Consider the following 17629-nt stretch of genomic DNA (forward strand, 5'->3'; position numbering starts at 1 on the left):
TACTTTTTGCTGTGATTTAATACTTATTATGCATATATCATGCCTTTTAAAATTTGTATCTAATCTCAAAATGTTTGATGTAGAAAGTTCAGAAAGCACATAAAAACGTGTGTGTGTGTGTGTGTGTGTGTGTGTGTGTGTGTGTATCTGCATGCCTGAATACACATGTGTGCCTGATACATATGTGTGTATCAAACCTGAGAACCAAAAATGAGCACTCTACAGGGTGCAGGGAATCTAAATTATTAGCCATTTTAATCTTAAAATCTTTCTATTGAATACATTTTTAACATTTCAGTATGGAATTTTTCAACCATAGATAGAGGAATTTTTTTATTTTATTTGTTTATTTTTTTATTAGTTGTTCAAAACATTACAAAGCTCTTGACATATCATATTTCATACATTTGATTCAAGTGGATTATGAACTCCCATTTTTGCCATGTATACAGATTGCAGAATCACATCGGTTACACATCCACATTTATACATACTGACATACTAGTGTCTGTTGTATTTTGCTGCCTTTCCTGTCCCCTACTATCCCCCTTCCCCTTCCCTCCCCTTCCATCTTCTCTCTCTACCCCATCTACTGTAATTCATTTCTCTCTCTTTTTCCCCCTTTCCCCTCACCTCCTCTTATGTGTAATTTTGTATAACACTGAGGGTCTCCTTCCATTTCCATGCAATTTCCCTTCTCTCTCCCTTTCCCTCCCACCTCTCGTCCCTGTTTAATGGTAATCTTCTTCTCATGCTCTTCCTCCCTACTCTGTTTTGAGTTGCCCCCCTTACATCAAAGAAGACATTCGGCATTTGTTTTTTAGAGAGAGGAATTTTACAACAAATAAACACGTATTTTCCAACCAGTTGGTTTTTACAATTAAAATTTTATTTTATTTCCTTTATAACACATTATACACATCACACTGCATTATATTTTTAAATTTCAAAAAGTCAGTATAGATAGCTATCGCATAAGGTTTCCATATCATTACATGAAGTTCAATATTTCTAATGTTTTCTTTAAATAAAGCTACATACGTTGAAATACACAAATACTCTATTTGATGAGTCCTGACAGATGCTTACATCTGTGTAATGCAAAACTCTTCAAAATTCATAAACTTTTAAATGTTTTATTAATACATTACAGCTATGCATAACCTCATAACCTCAATCATCATTTGTCAAACGTTCTTTTATGTTCTTTTATGTAAACCCAACCCATCTTCCCTAAATTTCAGTGTACTACTATTCTGATGGTTTTTACCACATAAATTTTTTACCTGATAATGAGCTTCATGTAAATGAACTTACTTCAATGTGTACTATTTTTTTTTTAATATGGTATCCTTCATTCATCATGTTTTAAGATTTATTCATTTTCTAAATATCAAGATTTAATTCCTTTTCATTGTGGACTAATTACTATTATTTTTTCTTATGCATGTATTTATCTATGTCAGGAGTCATCCTATTTTATAGCTTGTTATTCTTGCTTTTGTTTTTATTGTTTTGGTACTGGGATGGACTAACTCAGGGAATTTATCACTGAGCTACCACCCCATCTGAACAACTCAGGGATTTTTATCACTGAGCTATAATCCAGTACTACCCCTGCCTCTTTTTTAATGAGTTTGGGTCTCCCAAATTTGCTGAGGATCTCTCTAAGTAGCTTAGGCTGACATCAAACTTGGGATTCTTCTGCCTCATCCTCTTGGCTAAAACAGTTTTTATTAACTGAATAGATACAACAAAATAGAAAAGATATCATATATAGTAGATTTACAAAAATACAATAGGCTCAATGCAAGAAGTTCAGAAAGCACATAGTCTGCTAATGTTCCCTTTTAATGTTTTTATTCTTATAGAAGCAAATTATTATTTAAAGTATAGTCATCATAAGCACAGAGCTTAAAAATTACTAAAAAAAATTGAACATGCTATGTTCAAGGATCACATCAAGAAAAATAATTTTACCATTTAAAGCTCCTGTCACTTTCCTCTTTAATCTCAAACTAAACAATAATGTGATGTTTAACACTATAGCTTGTGTTTGTGTATTATAAAAACTGTTGATGCATCTTCTTTTCCTATTAGTCCATTCCATTTAGTCGATTCCATTCTAGAATCAATCCATGCTATTTTTTATTGGCAAATAATCTTCATTCAAGTCTCTGTGTAATAACTCATGATATAAATATACTAAAATTTCTTTCCCCATTCAGTTATTGATATGTATTTTGGTAGTTTCCAAAATGTATATGATTTTAGTATTTAAATTGGAATTTAGTATTTAAATTGGAATTTAGTATTTAAATGTGGAATTGCTGGGATATACACCACATGTACATGTATTCTGCTTTTGTAGGGTATCTAAATGATGTTCCAAGGTATTGTCAGTTCTAACTACTCCAGAGTGAGAATTTTGGTTGATTGGCACTATAGTAGTCTTTTCATATTTTTGTTTCTTTGATTCTTCTGGGTATGTAGTAGTTGGTCATATTGATTTAAATTGACAATATATATGCACTAGTAAAATTGACTTTTCTCTTACTTTTTAAATATTTAGATATGATCTTTTATTGAGGTCTTCATTCAAGTATTTCAGTCATTTTACCTTAGGCTGTCTTCTTCCCGATCTGCTGTGAAGCTCTTCTTCAATATGTTACACTTTGTATACATGGCCCTGTGTGTGTGTGTGTGTGTGTGTGTGTGTGTGTGTGTGTGTATGTGATCATTTTAAATTCATATTACTCATTATATCCTATATGAATATCATAATGCTCATATTATAAATTTTGTATAGTTAATATAATTAGATATGATCTCATTCAATGCTCTGATATCTTTTGACAGGTCAAAATGTTGCTTCTTTTGAAGAGAAGTGTTTAATTTCAGTGTAATACAATATTTAATTTCCACTTTTAAGTTCTATTTTACAAATATATGACTACACCAAGTCACTAAGGCACTTTTCCTCTTTTTTAAAAATTTATATATGACAGTGGAATGGGTTACAATTCTTATTATATATATATAGAGCACAGATTTTCATATCTCTGGTTGTATACATATATATATATTCACACCAATTCATGTCTTCATACATAGACTTTGGAAAATTTTTTATGAGAATCTTTGCAATTTTTTTTTTTTACACATTTATAACTGCAGTCCACCTGAGGTTGGAGTCCAGGCACTTTTCAGTTGGCTTTTTTAAAATCTTTGTTTTGAAAATAGAAGCATTGACTGAAAATGGCATGCTTTATTCACTGTCAGCAGCGTCATTTTTGTCATATCTCAGATGGGTTACAAAGGAAAGAATAGGTCTGTTTCTATGTTTGCTTTCTGTTGCTTTGCTGACTTTATCCTTTCACCAATACTGAGCTATTAACACTAAAGCTTTAAAATACTCCCTGTTAGCTAATAGCATGCATCCTCTGCCTTTGTTGGACTTTAAGATTGTTTTGCTATTCTCAAATCTTGCCTTTCTATTTAAATCATCTTGTAATTACTACACAAACACACACACACACACACACACACACACATACATACACACACACACATACACATACACAAAATCTACTAAAATTTTCATTGGGGCTGTAGTGATTTATTTATTTATTACCCAGATTTATTGGGGTATGGTCAATATTGTTGCAATATAAAGTATTTCAAGCTGCAAAACAGTAAAGTATATGACTTTTAAAAAATCCAGATTTCTTATGCAGTGAATTTCAAAACTAACTTTATTATTTCACATTTAGGCCTTTCAGGCAGCTGCATACATCCAGGTAAATGGTGTTCTGAACAAATCCAGACATGTGGATTACAGTGCCAGGGTGACCCTTAGCTTGTGCAGTAACTCTGTGCAAACCTTAAGGACAACCTCTTACTCCAATGAAGAGTTATTCATTAGAATGCTATATTGACTGAATTATTAATTTTACAATATAACAATCAGGGGGAAAACATTCTTTCAGGTGCAACAGTAATATGTAGGTCTTGAGGTGCAAAACAGTTTGCTCTGTTCAAGGACTGCCGCAGTCTGGCTGGGCACAAAATCATGAGCCACTCAAGCAGGAACAAACTTTATTTTTGAAAATGCCACCAATACCCCGTACACGTCCGGGAAGAAGCCAATCCACACACGCGGCGTTCTCGGAACCCCAGAATTCCCTCCTACTGTACTTCCCCAACCAATGGGAACTCTCCAGGAGTCCCGCAGGCCCAGGTGAACAGCAGGAGTCCAATATCCATATGAATGCAAATCTTAACATAGTCATATCACCTCAATGGCTAGCTGGCGTCACCTTTCAACCAAAAGTGACATGCATCATATTTCTTGGCTGTGGCTCTTAGCAAAGGACAAATGAACATGAGTGATGTACAGCTGAGACAGATTGGTACAAATGTCATATGGAGAATAATTTAAGGGCCCAAAATTGTCTTTGGTCAAAGTAAGGAATCTGAATTTTACTTGAACTAGAAAACTACCAGAAGGTTTTTATAAAGATTACTTTAGCTACTGTAGAAGAATGGATTACTAAGCATTGGAAGGTTTAGAGGACATTCTTGGGATAGGAATATCTTGCAATACTCCAGAAGAAATCTTATACTTTTTTTTCTGATTTGAGGTATCATTATTACATATATAAACCAGTATATATATTCTAGATAGCATTCAAGTCATGTCAACTACTTGTTGATTGATTCTAATTTAAGGCAAAGGGAAGAAAGAAGTCAAAAAATGGTTTCATGTTTTTGTTTTAAATAACCGGAAGGATGATGGTAACCATGTATGAAACAACAAGATGAAATGCGAGTTCCGCTTTTTATTTTTGTTTGACTTTACAAAGTGTTAATTTGTCCATGAACACTTCTGTTTATAAATCCTGCTGAGTTTAATTAACCTTAAAGAATTGGGAAAATGAAAACACGTGGTTAATCCCATGCTTATTATTAATCACACAATTTTAGGTAACAATTTCTTCTTCTTTGGAAAAATAACTTTCAACTCTTTTTAAAAATGCAGTCAGTGGGGAATGATGTTGGCCAAGGTATATTGTTATGTTGTGTTCATGCAGGAATATGTAACAACAAATCCAACCATTATATACAACTATAACACACCAATAAAAATGTGGAACAAAATAAAATTTCAGTAAGCATAAAAGATATATAAAATATCTACGGGAAATAAACTATAACACGTTTGATTAACAGGTTAATCATATTAATTGATATTAGCATGACCCCAAGCATTTAGATATTAGCCCATTCATAATATCAAAAGGCATAAGACAATGTGAATTGCATATACAACAGATTAATTACATGATTAGTCACTCATGACATTAGAGCAAGTACAAATTGATATCTAATTTTGCTACTAGAATAGCATTAGTGTAAAATTCTGGAGAATGTCATTATTGAGTTCTCATCAGATTATTCTTTTATCATGCATTATTAGGATTAATCTTAAAATGGCTGCCAATTCTATTTTATCAAATTATTATTTTACTTATCCAAGCATTTATTTAACTTCATTAAATATTAATTAAGATCTACATAACATTCTCAGTCCTGGGAATACAACTGGGATGGAAAGAAGACTCAATCTCTGCCACCAGCAAGCTTTTATTTAGGTAGGAGATGTCCTATGTAAAACAACTGAATGAATTAATAATTTTAAATGTTCTGTAAAAAATAAACAAGAAAGAAATGACTTATTGGTCAGGTTTACCCTGAGAAGGTTATAAAAAACCCAAAATACAAAAGAAGAGAACAACTTAAGTGTGTGTGTGTGTGTGTGTGTGTGTGTGTGTGTTTGCAGGGAAAGATGCGAAAAATGCCTTTCAAATAGGAAGTAAACTGTTCAGGGGAGTTTGTTATAAGAGTAAGCATGTCTTGCTAAAAGAACCGAGGAATTACATTTCAAATGTCAAATATGTATATTCTGGGTAATTCTGATGGATAAAACCAATTGGTACTTCTGTTTCCAGCCTAACATGTAAGGAGTTTGGAAGTTGCCACTTTTTCCTAAGAAGTCAAAAACTAAACAAACTAAAAAAATTAACAGCCATTGTTAGATCCATAAGAAAAATAAGTTTTCTGTATAAACTACTGCCCCTCCATATTGAAAGGACACACAAGCATATACAGATACTCACAACTTGGTAAAGCAGATATCTACCAGTAGATACCTCTTTGGGAACCGCTGTGGTGGTAGAAAAACATAAAATGTAATTGATAAATTTCTGTAGACTCAGTATGGACCAATCTGAAAGATAAAAACTCCAGGGGAGGAGCCAGTTATATGGAGTCTCAAAATGTTATCTCTAGGAGGTTAACCATATTGCCACAATGAGTATTAGTGAAAAATCCTTTCATATTTCTGGAGAGACAGGTATTTTAAGTATTTTGAAATACAACAAGCATTCTGTTCTTAAATATATCTTTATTCAGAAGAAACTATTTAAGCAGAGCCTAATCTCTTGAAGTTTATTTGAACTTAACTGAATAAAGGGACAAGAAAACAATTTCATTTTACTCTATAGACTTCAATCTGGGGGAAAGGAAATACTTAATTCTGACTATCTATGACCATCTTGTTCCACTAAATGGGATGAAAGCCTGAGAAGCACTCACTAGAGACAGACATCTTATCATAAAACTATAATCGCTTTCCACACAAAACTTTCCAAGATTGCATTATTAAAGGCTAGTTTATAATAGTTACTTTTAATCATTACATCATGGATGACTAGGTAAAATTATAAGGCATATTAAAAGGCAAATGGTACAGTCTGAAGAGACACAACATACATTATAAATGGCTGGGATGCTAGAATTAACAGACTGAGAATTTAAAAACAATTATGATTCAGATGTTAAGAACTCTAATGGATAAAGTAAACAACATGTATCTAAAGATCGGCAGTAGAAGAAAAGAAAGGATCTAAGAAAGAATCAAAAAGTACTAAAGTAAAAAAAAAAACAGTAATGAAAAAAATTGGTTTTGATGGGCTTATTAGTAGGCTAGACAGAGCTGAAAAAAGAATCTCTGAGCTATAAGATATCTCAAAGGACAAAATCCTTCATCAATCTAGAATTCTCTGCTTTGGTAAATTACCCTTTCAAAATAAAGAAAACATAAAGACTCTGTCATACAAACAAAAATGCCAGTGGAAGGACTTTGTAAAAAATGTAAGAAAAGTTATTTAGAAAAAAGGAAAATGATATCAGTCACAAATACAAATCCACATAAAGAAAGGAAGAGCATCAGAGAAGAAATAAGTTAATGTAAATTTAACTTTTTCCTTTTCATAATTGAACTAACTGATACTAGTTAGAATATTGTATTTCATTAAGTTTATATTCATGTAATATATTTACATGTGAAATGAATGGTGACAATGATACAAAGGATGGAAGGGAAGAATGAAGAGTAACTTACCATTATAAAGTATTTTTCTACTACCCATGAGGCAGTGTAGTGTTATGTGAAAGCAGAGTTGTCTTATTTGTAAACTCTAGAGCAACAATTTAAAAAAGTAAAAACAAAAGAAGAAAAACAGGAGATACAACTAATATGCTCAGAAATGAGAGAAAACAATTATATAAAATGATCAATTTGAACTATAAAAGACATAAATTTAATAAAAAACAAAAATAGTCACAAAGAGGAAGGGCAAGATATAGAAAAATGGTAGCAAATACAGTAGGTATTAATTCAACTGCATCAATTATCTGTTTAAACACCAGTGGTCGAAATAGATCATTAAAAGTGTAGTAGATAAAAATCAATAGCCAAATATACTAATGCACACTATGTAATGATATTTCAATCAGTGACAGACTATAAGATGGTAGTCCAATAAAATTATGTTAGAACTGAAACATTCATATAACCTAGTGACACAATAACCTCATAATGCCAGCACACAATGTGTTATCATGTGCTATTGTTGATCAAAAGGTCCTTTGTTACTATCATCTAGATTTTCTTTAATTTTTACCAACACCTGTTCTTTGCATTCCTATGCTTGTGTATGTGCCATGCCCAGACTAGAGCAACAATATCAAACCTGCCACTGATTAAAAGTTAAATTTACATTAACTTATTTTTAATCATGAAAATCTCAGCTTTTGTGTTGAACCACAAGACATACCTTAAACAATTTAAAATAGAAATCACAAAATATCTGCTTAGAGACCATAATGGAATTAAGCTATAGATCAATAAAAGAAAGATAGCTAAAAATACCTCATGTGCTTCAATATTCAACATCATACTTCCAAATAAATAAATAATTTAGAATTATTTTGATATAAACGAAAATGAATCACGATTTATCACAATCTGTGAAATAGGTAAAAGTAATCATTAGAAAGAAATCTATAGTATTGATTCACATATTAGAAAATTTAAAAAAATCTAAAATGAATTAATTAAATTTCTACATAATTGGAAAGAAGAGCAAATTATTAAAGTAGAAGAAAACAAATCATAAAGATTATAGCACAAATAAATGAATTTAAAAGATGAAATCACAGAAACAGTAAAACTAAAATGTAGTTCTTTGAAAAGATCAATAGAATTGCTAAGCTCCTATTTAGGGTAACTCAGTCAAAACAAGATAAAGATAGGACACAAATTTATATCAGAAATAAGCCAGAGAACATCCACAAAACAGTACACAATGATTGATAGGATAATGAAGAAATAGGTAAACAACTTGATTACTACATATGTATAACCTCAATTAAATACATAAATTCCTTATGAAAACAAAGAATAGAATATCTGAATTAACTCATATCTAGTGAATGTATTTAAACTATAATTAATAACATTTATAAACAGAAAATTCCAGGCCCAATGCTTTACAGTGAATTGTACAAAACACTTTAGGAAGAAATTGCATTAGTCCTCCACAGTCTGTCTTAGAAGCAAATAAAATACTTGTAGCTGATTCAGTGAGGCCAGCGCTATCTAAATACTAGTCAGAAAATCATGGACACAGAATGAAGAACAAAATAAAATTTATATCTCATGGGAATGAGCTCTTTAGTAATCTTCATTATTGTGCTAGATTTTATTTACTTGAATCCCCTGGTCAGACAATGTGGTTAACATGCACTCATCACTTCCCACAGGCATTTGATTTTAAGAAGTGGAAAGTTTTTTAACAGTGTGTGGTGGTAAATATCTACAATCTCAGCTACTCAGCAAGCTAAGGCAGGAGGATCACAAGTTGAAAGCCAGCTTGAACAAATTAGTACAACCCTGCGTCTTAATTAAAAAAAAAAAAAAAAAAAAAAAAAAAAAAAAAAAAGACTGCAGATACAGATGACTGGTAGATGGCTTGCCTAGCATGTGTAAAAACCTGGGTTTTATCCCCAACACTGAAAAAAAAAATCATAAGTTTCTTTGTTACTAACATCTAGATTTTTAAAAATTTTTCACCAATGCCTATTCTGCCTATACTTTGCATTTCAATGCATGTGTATGTGTCATGCCCAGACTACAGCAACAATATCAAACCTGCCACTGATTAAATGTGTTTTATCATCATGAAAATCTCAGCATTTGTGTAGCCTGTTGATCTTTGGGTCATTGTTGCTTTTCTGTTTGTTTTCTGTTTTGTTTGTAACCTACTATCGTTTTTAAGCATTCATTTCAATGTCATTTGTCCATCATTACAGTATTAAAGAGATTATTTTAAGCTACCCTTAATGTTTCCTGTGATTTATATTTTCATTTCTTCCTTCTCTTGACCCCTGATAGCCACTGACCATTTTATTGGCCCTATATTCTACTTTTTCCAGAATGACATATAGTTGCTATGACATATTTACATAGCCTTTTCAAACTGGCTTAGGTTCCTTTATCGATATGCATTTAAATTTCTTCTCTATCTTTCCATGCTTTTATAGTTAATTTATTTATAAGATTAATATCCAAATATAGATGTTAATCAGTTTATTTATTCATTGACTTATTAGAAGAATTTTTTTTCTCAAATTTGGGTGATTATGAATACAGGTATGGATGTAAATTTTCAATGAACTGCATTATGTAACATCATAATTATTTGTGTAATAAGACTGTGTCCTAAGTAGTTGAAATTCCCTATAAAATCACCAAATAACTTCCTTTTTGTCCTTTCTTTTGTTCATTTTTGAGGCAGTAAGTTTTCTAGTTTCCACCAATTATTAAAAATGCCACTCATTTAAAAAATACGATTAATATTTGAATAATAAAACACATCTTTCTCTATATATACATCATGTAATGATTATTTAAAAATTATCATCTTGAAAAATATGAATATAATAAAAGTCATTGATCACATATTTAAAATCTTTCATATAAATTAATAAAGATATTTTAAAAATGAAGTGTATAATACATGTTTAATCTTCCATATTTTAAAATATAAGCAATATTTCTGATGATATATTTAAAATATTAATCAATATTCCTTAAACATTTAAAAATATTTTTATATTGGAAAATATGTTTGGGGGAGAAATGCTTCATGTTATAAATTTTATTTAAGAAATACATTTATCTCCAAAAGTTATTGTGTAATAGATTTTAAAATATAAAATACTTCTGCAAAGACCTCCACAATTTTTGGGTGAATAGCGATTGCAATTTATTCTGCATGAAAATATCTGATGAAATGAATTCAGATGGAAAAAAAAATCTCGCTGGTATTCTGGCCCCAAACATTTTGGATTTATTCAAAGAAGGTGGCATTAAGTAGAGGTTTTAAACTGTGTTCTACCTTGCATCTATTTTTACATTCATATGTCAATATCTTTTTCTTTTCTTCTCTCTTTTTTTTTTTTTTCAGGAAAGATGGATCAAAAGAACCAATAGTGGAGATGAGAACAGAAGATGAAAGAATTACCAATCATGAAGATGGGAGCCCAGTAAATGAGCCAAATGAAACCACACCGCTAACAGAACCTGAGTATGTAGATGAAATAGTTACTTGTTTTCGAACAAATATTAGCAAAATGATGGATCATTTGCATAATTTGTTATATGTATTTATACATATCATTGTTTATGAAAGAACTGTATTATTTCTTTTTAATGGAAGTGGTTGTGTGTATCAAAAGTTGATTTCCTCTTGAGATATTTTTCATGAAAACTTGGCCTCCCTGTCAGAGAAACTCTACTATGAAACCCCATCATTATAAGTTATAATTTATAACCCTCATGTATTTATGTTTGCACCATCATAGCGCCATTACAACTATAATAGATATTCTAATTAAACTTGCAAAGGTAAACGTGTGCATTTATTCATGCATATAACATTGATTAAAATCAGAGGCATTATTAAGTAATGGTAGAATTCTTTTGAATGCAGCTGCTGATAACAATAGCAAGATTATCATACTCTGCTACTCACAAAACTGACTTTTAGATTTCATTGATTCTTCAAATTAGTATCTCTCTCTCTTTTTTTTTTCCTACCAGCTTCCCTTCCCTTACAGTATAACCTGATGTGGCATTCTTATCACCAATTATAGGCTTTTTTGTTTTCACAGCTGAAGAAACTGATTTTTCTCCCAGATATTCCCTCTGTTTGTTGCCTGCATGGTGGTGCAAACCTGTAACCCCAGTGACTCAGGAGGCTGAGGAAGGAAGATCACAAATTTGAGGCCAGCCTGGGCAATTTAGTGAGATTCTGTCTCAAAATGAATAAAAAGTTCTAAGGATGTATCTCAAGGTTAAAGCACCCCTAGGTCACATCCCAGTATGGAAAAAGAAAGAAGAAAAAAGAAAGGAAGGAAGGAGGGAGGGAGGGAAAGAGAGAGAGAAGGGAAGGAAAGGGAAACAAAGGGAAGGGAAGGAATGGAAGTCCTTGCTTCTTGCTCTCAATGGTCTGTAGTAATATGTAGAAAACTAGAAAGTACTATTCTATAGCTCATATTTCAATATAAATGTCCAGGCCAATATTAGTGATTGCATTTAGAGCTTATTACTTTCTCAATTGAAGCTAACTATTTGAGAGCCAGCTGTCACAAAGGAGGTTTATAATCTCCCTTTCAGAAATCAGAAGTCTTTTTAATGAAGAAAAATATCACACACACTCACAGACACACATACACACACACACACACACACACACACACACTTATGAAACCCTAATAACACAAACTTATATTGATGTGTGCAGTCTATTTAACAAAATGCCTTTACATGCAACTAGACTATAATTTAGCACACACTAGATCTTAATTAATAGAAAAGGAATATTCAACATAAAATAATATAATTAGCTGTAATCTTTTAAAAATATTTAATGTAAACCTATGAAGTAAAAAAAATTATACAGAAATATACCACCCACCAATTAGTTGAATACATTTATTCACTAAAAAAATAAATACAGACTTCTGTATGTAAAACAATATATTATACATTATGGTAATATTGAGCTCTAAATTTCTAAATATTTTTATGCCACAAATGGCCTATTTGCTTCACTATTTCATATTGTTCATGGTTTCATCACATTGAAAAGAGAGAAAAAAATAAATTATGAATGCACTTTAAATAACACACATAAAAGAACATCCCACATTAAGTACAAAGTAGATGCTACCTCATTCCCAATAATAGATCTTAATTTTTTGCCTATAACTTACCTTTGATTGGTTACTTTTCATATGAAAGCTTTGGTTGTCATAAAGTAATTGTTTATCCTCCTTATTCAAAAATATAAAATAAATTACAAATACCAGCTAGCATAGAGGGTTAACTCTGCTATAAAATAATGGGGAATTAGAACAAGATTTGTAAACATATTTAATTCTCTCAATGTGGAAAGAAACACTTTGTCAAGGAAAGAAATTTTACCCCCCAAAAAAGTCTTATGCAAAAGATGTAATGATAAACTAGTGAGTGCTAGAACAGTGGAAAAAAGGAAACCTTGAGTCAATATTACAGTAGCTTTATCAAAATTGCAAAGAATATTTGGATTGCAGAGACCCATGGGGCTTACTTGGAATATGCATATGATCACAGGAACATTTGTGAAACTATCAATATGAATAGACAAAGACTTTTATTGTTTTCTAGGTTATTATTAGAAACAACTCTCAAAAATGGTATAAAAATGATAAGAAAAATGTAATAGTGAAAAGAGGCCATAGAAACACATAGTAAACAAAAAAGTTCTAAAATTTGTTCATCTGCGTTGAGTTACAAGTACTATTGCTGTTTCATACAGCAACTATTAACTGTTTGACTTGAAAAGTTTGAGAGAATAAATCATGTACTTAATATATAAAAAAGCTTCTTTAAAATTTAAAAGTTATATTTTAGTATCAAATAGTTTTCAAATCTAAGCTATCCTATATTGAATAATTTCACTCATCTAAATCCATGTATACATTTTTTCCTACATCTTTTTTAATACACATTACAGTTTTTACAATAGACAATATTGTTTTATTCTTTATATAACATTCACTTAAATGTTGAGGAATATCTCTAACAATGCCTTCAAAATTATATTTATATTTCTATTTCCTACCAGAAAATTACCATTAAAAGAAGAAAATGGGAAAGAAGTCCTAAATCCAGAAGCTATAGAAATTAAAGTTTCTAATGACATCATCCAATCAAAAGAAGATGACAGCAAAGCATAACAATATTACCGAGGCTTGATGCACACTACAAAAGAGCATTTGGATTGCAGTGACCCTATGACCAAAACTATTCCACTGACCTTAATTTCTTGGGAAAATTCTAGCTTGGAATAGCTTGTACACATATACATATGATCATATACTCCTACCCATGGTCCATTTCCTTTCGTTGTTGTTGTTGTGATTGTTCTTTTTGTTAAGAATTTCAGTACAGAGACTTGATTGACACCAACTCTTGGGTTTCAATTTGATTCTATGATTGAAATACTGCAATTAATCATATGGCTAAAGTGCTCTATTTCTTAAGAACTTTGTCTTATAACCAACAAACATATTTCAAACTCTCTAGCACATGAGGGTGTGATGAAAATCAAAAGAAAACAAAAGCTTTCTTATCTAAATGTACAAGAAAGCCCTGCATGTTTATGAAACTTATTTTGGGCCAATGGATTTATAAAGTGGCTTTCTGCTTAAGATGAAGGCACATAATAGAGGTTACACTTTTTATCAGGGGAATTTCAGGGAACCCAGGCTTGAAGGAGCCAGTAATCTTTAGCAGATATTAAAAATCAAGGAATCTTTGGAGAACACTTTCAACTAATGATTACAGTACATTTTCAATATTGATTTTGATAGATTGATATATCAGATCAAAATTGTTACCAACTTGAAAGAATCTTAGTTGTGTGCAAAATTAGATTAGAAAGACTCCCTGAATCTGTGTCTTTATATATGCCATATTCATTCATATTGGATTACACAAAAAGTAAGTGTATTACAAGTAAAAATAATATTTATTTTTGCCCTCAGCTTCAAATAAAATAAATTGAAATGGGAACAATATAAATATGTTGTCTTTCTTAAAGTTTTTGGTCCTTCATTAAATGAAATTGGGTAATGGAAATTGAAAACAAACCTTAGTTGAAGAGAAGTTACTTAACATTTAAATGTGCCATAAAGTGTCAGTGATCAACAATTGAATTGCCACTGTATTTTTATGCTGAATGTCATAGCTAGAATTCATTTTTAGATTTTGGTAAACAATTTTGGTTGACAAAACTCCTGAATTATTCAACATAAACTTTCTAATATCACTTGGTAGGGCCTATACCAGAATAAAAATACAAATTAACTTCCAAGCTATGCAAGCTCCCAGAGGTAAAATCTAAAACATGATTTAACTTACATATAAGGAAAAATGTATTGCTATGAAGATATATAACCGTTGGGAGCAGGTTTTAGATTATCTTTTAAGTTAACCAGCCAAAGGTTTTTTTTTTTTGTTTTTTTTAACCCCATCACATTGGTTACCTTTGGTTTTTCAGGTATGGACTGAATAGCTCAAATATTGCCTGATATGAGAATATATTCCAATAGAACATTGGGGAAAATTTTAACAGTGCAGAGGGACCCACTTTAAGAATGTCACTTTTATAGAGATGATTTCATGAAGATTAAATATAATATTAGTTCCACTCATGAATATTTTTATTTACAAAGTGCTTGAAACTGTCAACCAAGGAGAGACAAGTAAGTAATTTTATACTGTTCCTTACTTTGCTGGCTGATAGCAGAATACTATGACCATCTGCATATTAAAGCATTGCCATAAAATGTGAGGTTTTTATGCAGGAATCTCTCCTTGCTACCCATTCTGGCATATTCAGAAGAAACAGAGATTATCCAGTGGTTTTTGACAGAATGATGGTTGGTGTTTATGTTTGTCTGATCATTTGTTTTGTTTTATTTTTCTGGGTTTTATTTGTACCAATGTGCTAAAACTAGTCAAAATACTTGAATTAGTTTGTTTGTGTAAAGTGGCAAGCTTAGTAAAATGCTTATGAAGTAATAGCCATGAATGATGATTTGTCATGGATAGGGCCACTCAATTTTACACTAAGGATACTGAAAGAATTCCACGACCGAAAACAATTTCGCATGTTTACTGTTGTTATGTTTGTGCTACACTGCAAGAACAGAGAAATCATAATCTAGAGCAAAATATTTTTGTGTTTTCTCAATTTTGAAAGTTCTGTTTTTTTCTTTGGACTTTCCATGTGAAGCAATTGACTTACATATTTCTTTATATATATATATATATATATATATATATATATATATGCTGTTAAATTTCTTGTCACTCGTGGAGAAATTATATGAAATTCATAGATAATTTGGAAATAATTGTGAACAGACTGTTTCAAGTGCACTATTTCAGTTGTCTGAATGATCCTTACACCTTGTCCTTGAAATCCATGCCATGCAGAAACAAGGTATTACTGTGAAAAACTTTTACTTTTTTGACATTTCAATGGAATGCTCTGAGTTACATTAATTGTAAGTTTCCAAATAAGAAATGGCTTGTAGTAAATTACAAAATTTGAATAGAACTGAAATAACGTATTTCTTATTTTTATTTTTCATTTTTATTCTTGACTAAATACATCCATATAACTGTGTGTATGTTATTTTTATTGTCTGGAGTACTCTTAAATGTTCGTATAAAATGTTAAGAGTTGACTGAATATAAGTACTGTTAAGATATCTGAATCCTATGCTATTTTAAACCACGAAGCAAAAATGTCACTGAAAACATTGATATTTCTAAGTAGGTTATATTCATTTAAATAATGACAACCTATAGAAGGAAACAGTAATATAAGAATTTTAATAACTATTTTGTTTAAAAATTGACACAAATTAATGTGTCAACTTGTTTAACAATGATTTGCAAATGAATTTAATTAGAAATTGTGATTTTTACAGATTTATTTATTATTTTTGTGGGATAAGACATATTACCATTTTATTAATACTAATATCTAACAATGTACTGTCTATGTTTTACTTTATTTTTAATATTAATACCTACAAAGTCATTTTTTCAAAGGCTATTTAATTCAGGAAAATTCATATGTGTTAGTATTTGAGTTAAACATTTATAGAAATAGATGTTATTAATCAAATTATTTATTTTAGTGCCAATAATTAATTATAAATTTATAATCATATCTTCATTTTATTCTTTGTATTTTAAATAATTAATATGTATTTGTGCCTTTGAATTAGCATGATATTCTCCTTTATCAAAAGAACAACTAAAACTGCCATCATTACAGATATATTTTGCTTACACTTATGACACTGGCATTATACTTAGTTACATTAAATGAATGATCTCAATTAAAACTCATTTGCCTTGAAGATGAAATCTAAATTATGCTCTTTAATTCATTTGCACTTCTGAAAATTCTTTTTATATGTACACAAAATATTTTTAATGTGTTCTGCACTATCCTTTCAGGCAATAAATACATTCTGGATATTGTTGGAACTGAGTCACTAGACAGTTGTAAGACAAAGGCAGCAAATGATTCTTTAAAATAGGGAAAATTATGGTGGTGTCAGTTGGGTCTTCATTACTCCTGTTGATATATATTTGATTTTTGGATCATAAATCATCCTTGTGATGATAAGATAATCACTGATGAAACTATCTACAAATGAAATGGTAGGAATATTCTTTCATTTATTAATTTAGGAAATATTGGCATAACATTATAATTATTTATGAAATCAGCAGTGTTCTTTTTCATGGAGAATAACATCAATTTCAATTTGAATTCCTCATGGAGATGTTTTACAAAATTATATCCAGAGTGCTTATTCAACAAAATTTAAGAGCAAATGAAAATATTTTTTAAATGATATTATTAGCATTATTTATGCCTAAAGAGAAATATTGACATCTTATTCTTAACCCTGTGGAGCAGTCTTACATATTCTCTCAAATTGAAATTGCATATGGATATATTGACACATAGTAAATTTAAATTGTGGAAAGTCAAATAAATGAAATGCTCTAATACTCAAATTGAAATCTTTGAAGAAATCATTCTATGCATGGTCTTAATGATGTTCCAAGATGAAACAATTATGT

At 30.6% G+C, this 17629-nt stretch overlaps 1 protein-coding gene across 1 annotated transcript in view; it reads left to right on the forward strand.

Moving 5' to 3' along the window:
• Positions 1-13698, forward strand: part of NCAM2 (neural cell adhesion molecule 2) — a 494626-nt gene extending 480928 nt beyond the window's left edge. Inside the window, exons 17-18 of the mRNA XM_081301845.1 lie at positions 10875-10994; positions 13578-13698. Of these exons, the coding sequence (XP_081157971.1) occupies positions 10875-10994; positions 13578-13689 (232 nt within the window). The 3' untranslated portion in view covers positions 13690-13698. The remainder of the gene's footprint in view (positions 1-10874; positions 10995-13577) is intronic.
• Positions 13699-17629: the final 3931 nt, after the last annotated feature.

The sequence above is a fragment of the Spermophilus citellus genome (assembly GCF_964194105.1).
Source record: "Spermophilus citellus genome assembly, chromosome: 7".
In the NCBI taxonomy this organism is placed as follows: domain Eukaryota; kingdom Metazoa; phylum Chordata; class Mammalia; order Rodentia; family Sciuridae; genus Spermophilus; species Spermophilus citellus.